This window comes from Chiloscyllium plagiosum, chromosome 23 (genome assembly GCF_004010195.1).
Source record: "Chiloscyllium plagiosum isolate BGI_BamShark_2017 chromosome 23, ASM401019v2, whole genome shotgun sequence".
Taxonomy (NCBI): domain Eukaryota; kingdom Metazoa; phylum Chordata; class Chondrichthyes; order Orectolobiformes; family Hemiscylliidae; genus Chiloscyllium; species Chiloscyllium plagiosum.
Genome location: NC_057732.1, coordinates 45,535,364 through 45,552,906, shown reverse-complemented (window position 1 = coordinate 45,552,906; position 17,543 = coordinate 45,535,364). Strand labels below are relative to the sequence as shown.

Below are 17,543 nucleotides of genomic sequence, written 5' to 3'. Positions count from 1 at the left end.
TTTATGTAGCATTCGCATTCAATGCCAGTTAGAACTTTGGTACGCAGTCGCTAAAGTAGCAAGCACCTGCCAAGTTCTCCCAACCTGCACTTGATGCAAGAGATGTTAATTTCACATCTTGGACCATAGAAGCTTGTGTGATCCTAAGGATTGTTGGGTTGTTTTATCTTTAATGTTACAGATGCAGTTAGACAGACATTCACTCAAGTCTGATGGTAGGAGAGAAAGAATAAGGAGAGAGAATGAGGAGAGAGACAGAATAAGGAAGAGAGAGAGAGAGAGAGAATACCTTGGTGTAAGGGCTTCAGTTTGAGAATACCAGACCAAAAGCATGTGGTTAGATCCCTGAACAGGCTACCTCAAGCTGAGAAAGTCTAAATTGCTGTGCGAATAATCAAGGAAAGCCATCAAACTCTCAAAACCAGGAACTGGGGGGGGGGGAACAAATCTACAGATGTGAAAATAAAGGGAATGCAGACTGGTGTTTGAATATTGTACAATGATGGTGTGTAATTATATTGATAAGAAATATTTTACTGGTGTTGTACATAAACAGTTTGGTTTAGTCTATGTTTTCTTAATATCCAGTAGTAACACAGCTTCGATCATAACAGTTGAGTCCCTGATATCAGGATCGAAGATGTCACAGAGTGTCTGTAGGACATTCTTCTAGGCAGGATATTAAACAAAGATTGTTATTCATATTTATACAAATGATATGAACACAACAAAGGATCTAATCCTGCAGTAAGAAATTATGGAGCTAAATAGAAAATTTGCAAGGAGGATCTCAAAAGTTGCTTTCTCCAATTGCTCCCAGTACCGTGCACTACAGAAATGGAAGGTTAAAGCAGATGACTCTGTGGCTAGAAAGATGGTGCAGAAAAAGAGGTTTAAATTCCTACAGTATTGGGACTGACTCCATGGGAGTTGGTACCTGTATAACTTAGAAGGGCTAGACTTGAACTGAATTCACTTGATCTGAGTTCCTTGTGGCAAGTTTTGCTGGTGATTGTGGAAGCTATAAATTAATTCTCCAGGAGTGTGGAAACCTGCAGAGTATTAAAGAGTGATATCAGGGTGCACAAAATACTGGCAGAACCAGATAGCTTGAAAATAGGGAACACTAATAATTGGAATGAGAGAAATTAAACTTTATAAATCAAGGTTACACTTCATTTATATAAATGCAGAGAATATAGTAAATAAGGTTAACAAACATCCTCCCTAGAACTTTATATGTCCTAATCAGAGCACCTCTCATCTTTGTGAACTCAGATCGAATACAGGCTCAGTCAAAACAATCTCTTCCCAAAGTCCAGCCATGCTGCTATCAGCCGAATGAACCTTGTCTATGGCAAGTAATAACCTTTCTTAGCAGGGAGACAGAATCTCCCTGCAAAACTCCAAGTGTTTACACCAAAGCTCTATATAACTGCATCAAAACATCTCTTCTTCTGAACTCAAAATCCTTTTGCAATGAAGGCCATTCCCATTTCCCCTCCAAACTGCTTACAGCGTCTGCCTATCTACTTTCAGCATATGGTGTACAAGGACGCCCAGATCCCTTCATACATTTGCACTTCTTAATATATCACCATTTAAATAATACGCTGTTTTTCACACCAAAGTGCATAACTGAACATAATAGTGTGAATATAAAATTTGCTGAGTGATAGGAAACATAGTAATTGCAAATGCATATCTTTCAGATTGGGGGAAGGCTTGTAGTGGAGTTCCCCAGGAGCCTATAATGGTACACTTACATTTCCTGATTTGTATTAATTATCCAGATCTTGGACTGCAGGTGACAATTTCCCAATTTACATATGATACAAAACTTGCAATCATTGTAAACTATGAAGACAGTGTACAACTTCAAAAGGACATTATCAAGTTGGAGTAGTGGTCGGATCAGTGAATAGAAGACCTCAGTTTATATGTGCTTTCAAGTCTTCAAACATGATAGAAAATGGAGAGAGTGTCAAAGCATACAGTATCCTAGGCTTTATTAATAGTACCACCACAGACTACTAGAGCAAGGAAGTTAGGCTAAACTTGTGTAAGATCCTAGTTAAATACTGAGGCTGAAGTATTTTGCACAATTCTTGGTGCTACACTTTGGAAGGATGGCAACACATTGAAAAGAGTGCTGAAGAGGTTTACAAGGCAGTTCCATGCCTGAAAAACTTCAGTTATGAAAATAGGCTGGTGAAGTTGGAACTGTTTTCCTTGCAGAGAACAAGGCTAAGAGGAGATTTGATTGAGGTTTTTAAACTCATTAAAAAAATAGACAGAGAGAAAGTGGTTACACATTTGAAGTGATTTAAAGAAGAAACTTTCTCTGTATAGTGAGTAGTTTGAATCTGGAATTGTTGAAACTTTATTGCTGGAACAGCACAGCAGGTCAGGCAGCATCCAGGGAACAGGAGATTCGACGTTTCGGGCACAGGCCCTTCTTCAGGAAGGGCCTGTGCCCATTCCTGAAGAAGGGCCTGTGCCCGAAACGTCGAATCTCCTGTTCCCTGGATGCTGCCTGACCTGCTGTGCTGTTCCAGTAATAAAGTTTCAACTTTGATCTCCAGCATCTGCAGACCTCACTTTCTCCTGAATCTGGAATGCACTCCTGGAAACATTTTGACACAAGGTTCAATCAAGGGATTCAAATGTATATTATTGTTTAAAATATCATCTAATAACCATCAGTGCTTTAGGAAGAAGGTAGGAGAATTTAGAATTTGGCGGGGGGCCAGTGTCAAATGATCATCTTCTGCACTGTAAAAATTCTATGAGTCGCCAAACTTAACTCCATCTACTTTAGTTGTGCCCACCCAATTAGGTCAAGTTCCTTTACAACTTTCAGCACCGAGTCACATCTTACAGTGTCATTTGCAATCTTACAAATCAGGCTCCTTCATCAAAATCATTCGTATGTAATAGAGGCCCCAATCCAGATCCTTGAGTACTCCAATTACATCCTGTTCAATATGGAATTAACTCTTTATCCTCCATCTTTGTCTCGTATTTACCAACCAATTACCAACCTTTGTCAGAAGGTTATTTCCAGTTCCACTTGTTCTCAACTTTATTAACATAATCATTAACACACAACCTGATCAAATGCTTTTTGGAAATTCATACACACAACAATCAAAGATGTTTTCACTATCATGGAGATGATCGCTCCAAAAAATAACGAGTTTAGACAATCAATTTCAAAAACTTCAATTAACTTTATATATAAAAGTAGTTAAGACCTGACTGATTCATGACTTGCAGCTATAAAATTATAGCCCCCATAGCAATCTGAAACACAATGCTAAAACATGTGGCCAAAGATTTATATTGTTAATCAAAGCATGTCCAGGTACCTTGAAAAAAACCCATCTTTTATGAAAAATAAATAAATAATACTACCATAGATATCAAATAAAGAAATGATCCAATAATAGTAAAACACCAGAAACAAACTTATTTGAATTATTTTTTGTAACGTTAAAAAAGTACAGTCACAAAATAGAATACACAGCTATAAAACGGCTGCAGATTATTTAAGAAAATAGTGTGAATATATAAATTCTACAGTATTTACCTCGACTGATACATATATTTCAGAAAGCAGGTTTCAGTTGCTCCATCTCATTTAAAGTATACTATACAGCCAGTGTCCATATTAAGGATTCATGATTAAGACTTAAAGGATTATTACAAATAATTACATACTTCAACAGTAATGAACTCCATCTGCAATTGTTTCATCAAGTGAAAAGTTGAGCAGGAAATGAACAATATCAATTTATTTATTCAGATCAGAATGTCTAAATGATATACTGATAATTTAATTTCCACATTTGATTTGTGTATATATACACATAAACACATACTCATACATATATACACAAAGTAGTGCTGTTTACATATATAAAGTCAGTCCATTGATAATCATGTTTGGATTAGTATTCAGTTAATTTAAATGTTTCTTTCAGTGTTTCCCTACTCTGCTGAAATATTTTATACCCCAAACCATTCTACCTGCAAATACAGGAACAGTCTGCAACATATGTTCTCTGCTCCTTTCCATTTAAAACCATTTTAAAAGAAGTCAATATATCATTAGCTATCTGGAGATACACTGTGCATAATCAGAAAATGACAAAAAACCTGCAGACATAAATCCTAATTAAACTGGTCCTAAAACCCAGTGCAAGCCAGCTCAAAATTTCCAACTAAAAGAACTGAATGTGTTAATCATAATCATTTGGTTTTAACTAGAAAGAGAGTCTCTGCTATTTAATATTTTAGAAACTCTGGGGTGAGGGCGAATAATTCATGCCAACGCATTAGTTGCAAGTGGTTGTACTTTAAATTCAAAGGGTAAATTAATTTATTATTTTACAAGAAAATTTATTTTGTACAAATTATCTGTCATGATTCACCTGGTCACAATTAAAAGTGATGCGAAATCTTGCACTAACAATGTAGAACATTCTGCGGTTTAATGTTGTAATTAGCATGTTTTCTTTTACTGAGCTGAGGTACCATGGCACTGGTCTCCATGCACTTTTCAACATTGCTGTGCAAGCATAGCTAGAAAATACATTATTACAATTGTTGCTGACAGATCTAACTGTCTGGGTAGGCTTAAGGGAAATGTAGTCCAGGTATTTTTTAAAATATAAATTACTGTATATGAGATCACAAAAGTCACATGGGAAAATTCTCAGCATACTCTTGGATTTTAGATTGAAGAACTGCACAAATAAACCTATTTTAAAACAAATGCAGATCATGATTATATGATTAACAAATTTCAGGATCAACCTGGGTAGTGAAAAGATAGCGATGAATTACAAGTCAATTCCTCAAAAATCTTACAAATGTGGAACTTTGTAGAACACCACTTAAAACGTAGACTTCAATCTACTGTAGGAATGGGTTCAAATCTCAATAGCTGCTGGCACTATTGAAAACAGCCAGTATTTCTTCAAGCAATTTTAAATGAAAAAAAACTGATCCTCAATTTTGGGTTGCTTGTTTTATCAAACTTTGTAAGTTCTAGTAGCTACATGTCCTGGGGAAATACCAGTGTGTGCTTAGTTAGGAAACATTTAAAATTAGAAACCTCACCCAAAGTTTTAGACTCTGCTAGAAACTTTTCTACTGTATCACTTCTTGCAGATATATTTAAATGTCAGAGATGATCTACTTTAACACTGTTCACATGACTTGTAAAAAGGATAGCCAGTGTCTTAAAGCAATACTGATTCTGGGATGGCTCTTCTATCCATCTGACGCTTTCCATAATGTTGGGGACCAAACTGGGTTGTATTCGGATATTTTATTTGTGCATGTGAATCAGGGTATGGTGAAGTTCTATTATATATATTGCTACCAGCTACAGGCACACCTTGGTAGTTAAACTCTGGAACAGGACTCTGCTGTGCATTTCGAAAACTGGGTGATCTTTGCATATTTTGTCTGTGCCTAATGTCAGTTTCTGGATTCCAGTGTTGTTCATATTGCTCTTGCCTTCTTTTGTAATGCTGTTGGTATTCTGGAGAATGCTGCTGTGTACTTTCATATGGAACTGGATGACTCACAAAGCTGGTTGTAGTCACTGAATCATATTGTTCACTGTGGTCTAAAGGCTGTGAGGGAGCTCTGAATGTCTGTGAAGAATTAGAAAATTGGTGGCTAATAGTGAAGGAGTTCATTCTACCCTCTTGGTAGTCTGGCAAATGTGCAGGCTTCGTACCATACTGCCTATTGTCATAATTTGTTTGAGAACCTGGCATATTGTAACTGTATGGTGGCAACACAGCTACGTCTTTAGCTCTGGTAGGTGAGTACTGTGCGAGGCCACCGTGGTACCCAGGAGGGCTACTGTAGGATGGTGGCATAGAAGGTTGCCGCTTTACTAAAGATCTTTGGTTGGAACTTATGGATCCTGAATGAGTCCTTGGAAGTCTAGCTTGAGAGTTAGCACTGATATTGCTTGTATTGTTTGGTAGTGGCACTGCTAATAGTCTTGAGGGACTATTATTTTTTAACATTGCTTCTCGAGAGATAGATTGATTTCGCACTACCTCAGGCTCTCCCTTTTCCATCATCGCCTCAGCATGATTTTCATATTCATGATCTACTCCAGGAACATTGTCATATTCTGAAGCATTTGAGTCTCTCTTTGTTTCATCAACCTCTATAATAATGGCCTTCCTTCTAGACATCAGTGACTCATCTGCAATAGATGGAGAACTTTGGGTATTATAGCTTCCAGTTCTGCCTTTGCCATTCGTAGAATATTCTGAAGTTGCTTCTGATATTTTTAAGCCTGAAGGTTTGTTCCACTTAGGGGCAAAATCCTTCTTGACAGTTGGGTTAGCGTTTGTGTTCTGGTTAGCAGTAGCATTATTAAGTTGTTTAGGGTTATCATGTGACAATGCATGCTGTGGTGGGAATCCATGTTGTTTTTTTACATCAAGATCTGGCAGAACTTTCACTTTGCCTCCCTGATTTTCCATGAGGTCAATCTTTTGTGATTTAACATTTGGTTTTTCCAAAGAGCTCTTTCCATGCCTGTTATCAGGTTGTTTCTCCTGCAATTTCTCTTGTGATGCCTTTTTGTCCTTTCTCCTTGATGCTGGAGGCCCTGCTTTAGCTGTGTTGTTTTGTCCATTGATCATGTGATTGAGAACAGCTGGTTCTTGATGCTCCACTGGTACCTGGCCAAGTGATTTCTGTGGAAATTCTTCAGGTTTACCTGAAAATGAATATTGAAGAACATATTTAGAAAAAATAAAGATATTCTATTTTCAAACTCACATTTTACTTTGATAGGATTGATGGTTTGTTTGCATGCAGATGTTAACAGATTACAAATATCTAAATCAACTAACAGGAAAAGCACACACAAGATTAAACCTTTACAATAGTGAACGTTCACACTGAAATTAAACTTATTCTTTCCTCCTCCCTCCATCAGAACACAAAATTCTCAAATACTTTAAACATTAAGTTGCATCTCTACATCTTTTATAATCAGGAATGTTTCAATCATGTCCTTAATTTTATACCTACTTTATCAAAGTTAATACACAACATGCTGTTATAAACGGTTGAAAACAAAGTTTCAGAGTCTTTCAACTGTCAACTATACAACTATATTGAATTGCATTGCAAAACATGCTCTTTAAAATAATGGGGATAGTTTTCTTTGGCTTTAGGTAAGTTTGCATTGTTTGCATCAGGCTTATCAAAGGCAATTGACAACAAGCTTGCACGAGTAGCATTATTTGATCAAATGAACTGCTGTAAATTAGGAAGTACAGTAAATCTGAGATTTTGTTCATTCTAATTCATGGAGGGATATCATTAGAATAGATTACTTACAGTGTGGAAACAGGCCCTTCGGCCCAACAAGTCCACACCACCCTGCCGAAGCGCAACCCACCCATACCCCTACATTTACCCCTTACCCAACACTACGGGCAATTTAGCATGGCCAATTCACCTGACCTGCACATCTTTGGACTGTGGGAGGAAACCGGAGCACCCGGAAGAAACCCACGCAGACACAGGGAGAACGTGCAAACTCCACACAGTCAGTCGCCTGAGGCGGGAAATGAACCCGGGTCTCTGGCTCTGTGAGGCAGCAGTGCTAACCACTGTGCCACCGTGCCGCCCACAAGTTCTTTCAAGTTCAATCTAGCTTGATTAATATCAGGCTGCACCACATATTTAAAAACCACGTGACATAAGTCTTTACACTTGTGTTGGTTTAGTTAATTCTTAACAATCAAATTGCTATAGTTGACCTCCATGTCTGGACAAGTCAAACAACAAAAAAAAAATCAAATAAGCTGGGAATCCATCCTTGAGAGTTATTTATTGGTCCCTTGTGCAAAATACAGAAATAAACAAAAATACCATTGAACTAAAAACCTTTAATTAAAAACCTTTAAGAACTTACTGACAAAAGGCGGTTTCTAAAAGAGGGTAGCAAAACTGTAAGTAGTACAGTTTTGATGGTAATAGTTCCTTATTTTAAGGTACTGACTATTTTGGCATCAAATTGCATTCATCAGATAAAATGCATCTCCAGAAAGTAAGTCCAAGGGAGCAGAGAAGTTTAATTCTAACAGACAATACAAATGTTTCAGTAAGTTGATAATACATTCAATTCTGCTTCATTGGTTTCACAGGTCAGCGCAACATCAAGGGCCAGAGGGTCTGTACTATGTTTTATTCTGCAACGTTCTATGTTTTATTCTGTTGCAAAGGTTTGTATACAGAATCTTATTGAAATTAAAGTCCAAAACCAAGGCTGATAACATATTGAGGAAGTACTGCATTGCCAAAGAAGCAAGGTATTAATGATTTTCCATCTGCCTGGTCAGGGGGCTAGATGATCAGGCATGATCCATGGCTTTACTTAAGGAAGTGCTCACAGTTCTCTGGGATTCCAATAAATGCTCATCATTGACAGGATACACAATTCATGGATCTCAACGCTTGTTTGTGGAATGAGATGGAGCAGAAAGGCTGCTGTGCTTGCTTAAATAAATATCACTCAGTTCAAAGTAACTTGGTTTGCGGAGCACTTTTTGAATACTTCAATATAACTTGTATATTTACAAATATTAAACAAATTATCTGCATTACTGTAGTTCTTTACATCAATTCTGTAACAAAATGTTACAGGAGAATGCTATGAAGAACAACCAATTTTCTTACTACACCTATGGCTTTGCCTGACACAAGGTAATATTCGATCAGATAAGCTGGAAGCACATACTAACATTTTATAAAGTGTTAAACTTAGTGGAGTTTGGTAACATAGCGCGTCAATTAACTGGATAACTGCCTCATCTCAGCCAGACTACGCACAGTAAAAACAAAGAGGTAGTGAAAAGAAAAATTAATCCATCTTTGGTCCTTTCAACATCTTTTTGATGATAAATTTAAAGTGATGATTATGGATGAACTCCAATTAGATCATTTTAAGGAAATTGGAAAAATTGGTTTGAAGTTTGCAGTTGTAATGATAGCCTGTTGGCTTTCAATATAATTGTGAACCAGAAACCAGTTTCTGGCATCAGCATACATAGCTGAACACAAATCCAGAAATCACAGAATCCCTACAGAGTGAAGAGAGACCATTTAGCCAACTGAGTGAACATCAACCTTTTGAAGAGCATCCCACCTAGACTCAGCTCCCCATAATATCCCTGTAACCCTGTATTTTACCATGGTTGACCCACCCATCCAGCACATCCCTGAGCACCATAGGGCAATTTAGCATGGCCGATTCACCTAACCTGCAGTTCTTTGGACTGTGGGAGGAAACTGAAGCAAACCCACGGAGATAACGGAAGAACATGCAAATTCCACACAGGCAGTCGGCTGAGGCTGGAATTGAACCTGGGTCCCTGACAGAGGCTGTAGTGCTAACCACTGTGCCGCCCTAACAAGGAAATCTATATCTGACTTTGTAAGCAAATATAAACAAAAACCCACTACCATTGGACCAGTGATTTACTACTCCTTCACAGATTGCACTGAAGTCATCCCAGATGACGACCTTTAGATATCATTTGAGATGACATTAACTTCCTCTTATACATCGCAAGTTTGCTGTGAATGTTTACACTGAAAAAGTTATCCTTGGTTGAATAATGTCATAGTCATAGAGATTTACAGCACCGAAAAAGGCCCTTCACTGAGACCACCTTGGTCAAAAACAACCACCTGACAATTCTAATCTCATCTTTTAGCAGTTGGCCCATAGCCTTGTATGCCTTGGTATCACAAGTGTATATCTAAATACTTATTAAACAGTGAGGCTTACTGTCAGTGAATTCTAGATTGCTTCAACCTTCACATTGCCTCCAAACCTCTGTCTCCTTACCTTAAATTATGCTCACCTCATCTCTCTCAGCACCAAGGTGAAAAGTTTATTCCTGTCTACACTTCTCATAATTTTATTTGTATAAATCTTGATTCCCCCCCGTCTCCTCTCTTCCAATGGAAACAACTCCAGCATATCCAATAAAAACCAAAAGAACTGCAGATGATGTAAATCAAAGTATATCCAATTTCATAATTAGAAGTCTAGCCCAGACAACATCCTGATAAATCGCCCCTGCACCCTCTCCAGTGCAATCACATCCTTCTTAAAAGGTGGATTCCAGAACTATACCCAATATTCTAGTTGTGGCTTAACCAACACTTTTTAAAAATACAATTTCAGCATAACTTCCTTCCTCTTAAACTGTATACTTTGGCTAATAAAGACAATTATCCCATGTGCTTTCTAAACAACTTTTATTTATCTGTCCTGCTAACCTTCAGGTCGATTGAATGTGCAGATCAAGCGTGTCTCTGATCCTAAGTGCTTCTAGGGTGCTACTGTTTATATGTTCTGTTGCCCATACATATCTAAGGGCTTAAGATGTAAAAAATCATAATTACTGTTAACCAATCTCTATCCCAATACAAACATTTTATATTTGTGAAATGCAAAATCTCAGCATGATAAATATTCACAAGTTTTAATAGAAATTTTTTCAAAGGATCTTTCAGCTTCTATTTTATTCCCAAAAGTGTATCTTCAACTTTATTTCATTCTATAAAATTCTTTGGAAGTGAATGATAGCGAATGTACTTTCCTTCATGGCTTACTGTTTTGAGGATTTGAGTATCACTTTAAAAAGATTCCATTACGTTGTATCTTTTCATCTTACACTCATCAATACAAATAACAATTAAGAAGACATCCAACAGATTTATATGCAAGACAGAAGAGTGCTCTTTAGTTGGTAAGTGGACTGTGGTAGAGGCATTGACATAGAGAATGCACCCACTAATGATGATTAATGATTAACTGCCAGACTTTGTTTAAATTTTAAAATCAGTTAAGTTGACTCTGATTGGTGAGGATATTGCCCTGAGAAATGAACGAGTGAAGATTGACATCTATTTTATTGAGTTGAAGCAAATACAGTCTGTTTATATGCTTTTTTTCTAGATGCATTGAATAAGGCTCAATGTTTTGAGATAGATATATATCTATCTATATGAATGTAGGTTTGCTCGCTGAGCTGGAAGGTTCATTTTCAGATGTTTCATCACCATACTAGGTAACATCTAAAGTGAGCCTCTGGATGAAGCACTGGTGATATAGCCCGCATTCTATTTAAGTGCTTGGGTTGGTGATGTCATTTCCTAGCGTGATGTCATTTCCTGCTCTTGTTCTCAAAGGGTGGTAAATGAGAACCAGGTCAATGTGTTTGTTGTACAGTTCTTGTTGGAATGCCATGCTTCTGGGAATTCTAGGACCCAGACAGATACCTAGCGACTATGGCAAAGACTGAAATGACATCACAGGTTCTAAAAAGAGACAGTGCAAGATAGCAGACGATGATATATCCCTCCCAGATCGTCTCAATGCCTTCTATGCTCGCTTTGAGCAGAATTTCGGCAGACAGGTAACACCTATTCCGACAAATCCTGACAAACCTATCCCAACAATCACTGCATCAGTGGTCAGATCAGCTTTCGTGTGAATCCAAGGAAAGTGATGGGACCAGATGGAGTACCAGGCCATGCATTCACGGCATGCGCAGGTCAACCAGCAGAGGTCTTCTTGGACATCTTCAACCTCTACCTGCAGCAAGGCACTGTCCCTGCCTGTTTCAAGAGGGCCAATGTCATCCCTGTGCCTAAGAAGGCTCATGCAGCATATCTCAATGACTACCGCCCAGTGGCCCTAACATCGGTGGTCATGAAGTGCTTTGAAAGGCTGGTCATGGCATTAATCAACTCCAGTCTCCCCACTACTCTTGACCCACTCCAATTTGCCTATCGGACCAACAGATCCACATCAGATGCCATGTCACTTGCCCTTCACTCCTCCCTAAGAACACCAAGAACAGCTACATAAGAATCCTACTCATTGGCTACAGTTCAGCCTTCAACACTATTATCCCGTTGAGACAGATTACTAAACTTAGTGATCTCGGACTAAGCCCCACTCTCTGCAACTGGATCTGCAGTTTCCTGACCCACAGGCCACAATCAGTGAAGACTGGGGGCAATATTTCATCCTTACTAACACTCAACACTGGACCCCCCCAGGGGTGCATATTCAGCCCTCTACTTTACTCACTGTATATCCACGCCTGCATCATCAAATACCAGATTAATGCCATTTACAAGTTTGCTGATGACACCACCATAGTTGGTCAAATCTCAGATGGCAAAACTGACTACAGACAGGAGGTGGAAGACCTGCAAAAAATGGTGCACCGAAAACAACCTAGCTCTCAATGCCGGCAAAGCCAAAGAACCTATTTTTGACTTTCGACAGGATGTTACTCATGCACCCCTACACATTAACAGCACAGAGGTGGAACAAGTGGAGTGTCAAGCTCCTGGGAGTGGTCATCCACAAGCTCTCTTGGACTCTTCACATGGATGCACTGGTTACAAAGGCCCAATAATGTCTCCTCTTCCTCAGGCAGCTGACAAAATTTGATATGACAGTGAATACCCTTGCCAACTTTTATAGGTGAGCCATCGAGAGCATTCTGTCTGGATGTATCACTCCCTGGTATGAGACGGTTACAGATAATGGTGAACTCGGCCCGGACAATCACAAAGGCCAACCTCCCATCTATAGAATCCATCTACCAGGCCCATTGTCAAGGAGAGGCCGCCAGCATTCTCAAAGATTCAAAACAAAGCTTTTCACTGTGCCTCGGTACATGTGACAATAAATTCAATTCAAATGCTTTGGCTGCTCAGCTGTAGTATTTCCTTAAGCCTCTTGGAATTTGCTAAATTCCTGTCCATCTTTACGATTTTTCTAAAATTAACCTATCAAATATGCCTCCTATAACTTGCGCTAGGATCCAACTTCATTTTATGAAGGTTTTATAGCTCTTTTCTAATCATAAAAGGACAAATATGAATTGTTTTAAGAACATTTGCAACACTGGATATCATTCCAGTTGGATAATAACAAATCCTCTTCAACAAGGAAAGCATATTTTGTTTCATCATTAATAGTTAAACCCATTTTTGAATGCATTTCTTGAAACGTCTTAATAAGTGGTCTATGAGGCAGCAGTCATAAATTATGACCTATGCAATACATTTGACCTCTATCAAATTCAAAAGCATTAACCTGAAATGTTTTTTAATACTAATAATGTTGTGTTTCACATTTTATTTATAGCCATCTGACTTGTGATAGTGTTACATAAAATTCATAAATATGCACCTTCAAACAGAGGCCTGAGGCAGTGGGAACTAGCTTCCCATGGCAATGGTGGTCACAAACAGGCTACAAGGCTGTGAGAATAGGGAGCCTGGACGGGGGCGAGGTTGAGCCTTTGTGAGGAGTACTAGCCCAACACTGCCATGTGTTTATGGACTAGGGTTTTGAACTGTTAACTGTGTTTCTATGTTTTTCTACTTTTTATTGAGGAGGATGGCAATGTTTAACTTTTTAAACTTTGTTTTATTTTTTTGCTTTGTACCAAGGCTCTGTACCTAAGATAAACTAGGAGAAAGTGATGCTGCCTGGCCTGCTGTGTTTTTCCAGCATGACATTTTTCAAGTCTGTACCTAAGATACTTTGTACCTAAAATGATGCTGTTAAGTGGCAATTTATAAACATTTCACTGTACTCGTGTTAGTACACGTGACAATAAACCTAATTCAATTCAATTAAAAAAACTGATAGTGACACATAGTCATAGCAGCACCCAAGGCCAACAGCCAGATATTCAAACAAAGCCAAATCTGTCATCACTGCTTTGATTAGTGACATTTTGAACAAAGGTACAATTGTTGAACAAATTATGTTAATTTTTTTGAGCAATCCTGAACATGACAGAGAAACATTCAAAGATATGTAATGAAGAGCTACGAGAGAAGCTAGTGACAGTAATGCATTAATTGTTGCAGCCAGAGAATATTTTCATATGCAAATACAGTATGAGATTGCAGTATCCAAAGAAAAAAAAACCATGTTCACTTTAATACGGCCATGCATGATTTTACATAACCTTTTCCCACATTAATGAAATTTTGAATCAAAATCTATGAATAAATGAATCAGATTTGGATCATGAGCAGTATAATGGATCACAACTACTTGGTATGATTAAGGACAAGGACTGAATTGATACAGAGCATAATCGGCCTTGTCTGCAAATACAAGTAAGCATGGAATAAGACGACTTTCAGTTAACAAGCCTCGACTCTGAAAACGTTAATACTTAAAAATTATCTGTTTACTTGATACAATATCAAATTTCTGTCCAAAATAACTTTCTCCGCCAATTTTCAGTGCTCGGTACAATGGGAATTTCTGGGATAACCATGATACTGAATATCAAAGTTAACACAAATAGCCTCACCAAATTTAGGCTTATATTCCAGCAAGTATTAAGAAAAAAAAATTAAAAGAAAATTAGAGAAAGAAATAACCTATGTTGCTGACTTTGATTACAATTTCAATTTTTAAAAATTGAGTTTACTCTATATAATGGCAGGAATTTACTTGGAACAAATTGAACACTTTATGATCCAATATGATATGGTCTTTATAAAAGACAATTAATTTCTAACCTGACGACATTAAATCGTTTATTTTGAAGGGCTGGAATATCTGTGAAGCAACGTTTTAACTCCCAATTGTTGCAAGGGGCAACCTAGAGTGTGATTTGGCCCTTTTCACAATACTCCAGAAATTCACCAGAAACATTCTCAATTAGAAACACTAGAGAACTCCACTACGGTAAAATTCTGGTTTGGAATATTTGGCATTAAAATAGAAACGAACAGTTTCAATGATAATAAACCTCTGCGACAAACATCATCTGCATATTTCCAAAATTTCAAGGAGGACATGAATTTCAGCACGCAAATCATTAAATCCAGAAATTGTGAGGTACCCACAGATAAGAATTTTATTACATCCTTTGTGATTTATCAGATCCAATTTAAATGTAAACATTCACAGTTTTGACAAGATCCTCACTAGAAGACACTGGCAAAATTTCAGAATCAGAACTTCATACATGTGGGAAAATTCTAACTGTTTTTGCCAAACCAACTTCCAGCAAAACACAAAAAAAAAAGATCTGTTGCCCCACCAACTATTGCTGTAGAGGTGAAAGTGGCCCCCAGGCAGAGTAAGACGTTTGGTATCTGTCAATGAGGAGAAAAGAAACAAAACAAGAGGACTGAGGTGGAGAGGAAGGAAGAGATCAGTTATAATGTGGCAACAATCTCTCAAAGTCCAGCCAGATTTAAAAAAAAAGTTCTTGATGTCCACCTTAAACTTTCAAACATTTGTGTTTCCTGCACCAATCAAGAGATGCCACCAACAGACTGAACTGGGATACTATCAATAAAAACTTAAAACTGTAACTTCAATCAGCATCTGAAAGCATTTCTTTTCAATCTTTCATACACATATTTTGTTGGCAAAGTATTAGCCATCAGAGTGAAGGAAGCCAAATCAACATTTTTTGATGGCTCCTAAATTACCAATAGCCACTCATCAAAATTTATGCACTATAACTTTTTCTGGCATAATATTAGTTTTGATTAGTCATTGTATGAATCTAAAGTTCTCCAGGAATTATCCATATGAAAACATGGCTTTCAGGTACAGTTGAACAGTAGATTACAGTAGTCTTACACTGTTTAGTTTATCAAGACATAAAATTAACACTACTACTGTGACCTTTGGAGTATGATGGTAATCAACGACTCCCTGACCAAGATGCTTATTGATTACTTGCTCTCTATGCTGCCCTATTAAATGTAGACAGCATAGAGGGAGAGTTCCATGCATGCACATATAATTAAAATGGCATAAATTGCTACAGTGGCCCTTAAACACTTGGGAAAAGCACTTTTAACATAAACCTAAGAGATGGGCAATTGAATATCATTATGCTCATAACTTTAACAGATTAATCACCAAGTGCAAAAGGAGAATCAGAAAGCATTTACATGGTCCCATACCCACTGGTCACAAACCTTTACTTTCTCTACTGAAAAAAAAACGGGAGTTTTGGGACTTTAAGTTGTAGACTACATATTAGAAGGTCTTGTTCTCTAGCATCTGTCATACTAATGGAATGGCTAACAGACAACTAACTGAAAAGGCCGGTGTAATAATTGAATGGGTACATCTTTGGTCACCTATGTAACAAAACAATGAAACAATGTTATTCCACACCAAACTAAATTATTAAAACAATTTAAATATATTTTAAATTGTTACATATTCACCCAGTAGAATTAACAGCCAGATCAGCGCTCACTATTATTAAAGAATAAATCACGCAGTGAATTTCAGCACATGGGGAGTTAAATACTGAAATCAGGAAGTTGCTGTCTGAAATGGTTTACCCCTCCAAAAGCTTTCTTACACCAACAGCTGACCAAGTGACTCTGAAATATGAAGTGCTTACTTGATAACCATTAAAGACGCAGCAGAATCAGGTAGGTTTGACAACTCAGATTTTTAATGATGTGATAAATCTTGATCACTGCTAACTTACTTCTCAGCAGACTGTTAAGGAGACAGTAGAGGGCACTGTTTATTTTGACTCTGTAAATATTGCAAATTTCTATGATAATGTCCACAATTACTGTCAGCAAGTGTGATTGCAAAGGCTGGGAAATAGCCTCTAACCCTAAACACCAGGCATAGACTTGAGAAAAGCTTATTTTTGGTTGTAAAATTCATGATGCAAGTTACCTCTAGAACCCTGACAGCAGCAGCAGCAAGCGGGGCATTTTTCCCAATAGGACCTGTGAAAGTATTCCAGTATCTTCTCAGCAACAGTGATAGAGAAAACATCCATTTCAACAACAGAGTCCAACAACATTTGCCGAGAGGTGCGAGGGAGAAGTGAAGGACTTCTGGGAAGTCATATTTGTGTGGTTGCGTTACCCGAAACACTACTTGGGGAGTGTCTCCCACCCTCCTCCTCTAACCTAAAAAAAAGGCTCTGTGCGCCAGATTGGTAAGGTAACGAGTTTATTTTTTATTCATTATTTTTCAACAGTCTCTTTGGGAAATTAGAATAGTGGGAATGGAGGTTAGGGCAGTTGAATGTAGGAGGTAAGGGTCACCAACAGTGTCCCTGCTGACTACGTCTGTGGGAAGTGCACCCAACTCTAGCTCCTCGAAAACCGTGTTAGGAACTGGAGCTGGATGAACTTCGGATCATTCGGGAGGCAGAGGGGGTTATTGAGAGGAGTTACAGGGAGGTAGTCACTCCTCAGGTACAAGAAAAAGGCAGATGGTTTACAGTCAGGGGACGGAAAGGGAACCAGCAGGCAGTGCAGGGATTCCCTGTGGCCATTCCCCTCAATAATAGGTATACCGTTTTGGATACTGTTGGGGGGGACGACTTACCAGGGGAAAGCAGTGGGGCACAGGGCTCTGGCACAGAGTCTGTCCCTGCTGCTCAGAACGGAAGGGGGAAGAGGAGCAGAGCAGTAGTCATTGG

The 17,543-nt window shown here is 38.2% G+C and overlaps 1 protein-coding gene across 2 annotated transcripts in view; it reads right to left on the bottom strand.

Annotated features, from left to right (window-relative positions):
- Positions 1 to 3,213: 3,213 nt before the first annotated feature.
- The window catches only part of usp6nl (USP6 N-terminal like), a 200,431-nt gene continuing 186,101 nt past the window's right edge, over positions 3,214 to 17,543 (bottom strand). For both annotated transcript variants that reach the window (XM_043714082.1, XM_043714083.1), the window contains one exon: positions 3,214 to 6,760. In XM_043714082.1, the coding sequence (XP_043570017.1) occupies positions 5,250 to 6,760 (1,511 nt within the window). In that variant the 3' untranslated portion in view covers positions 3,214 to 5,249. The remainder of the gene's footprint in view (positions 6,761 to 17,543) is intronic.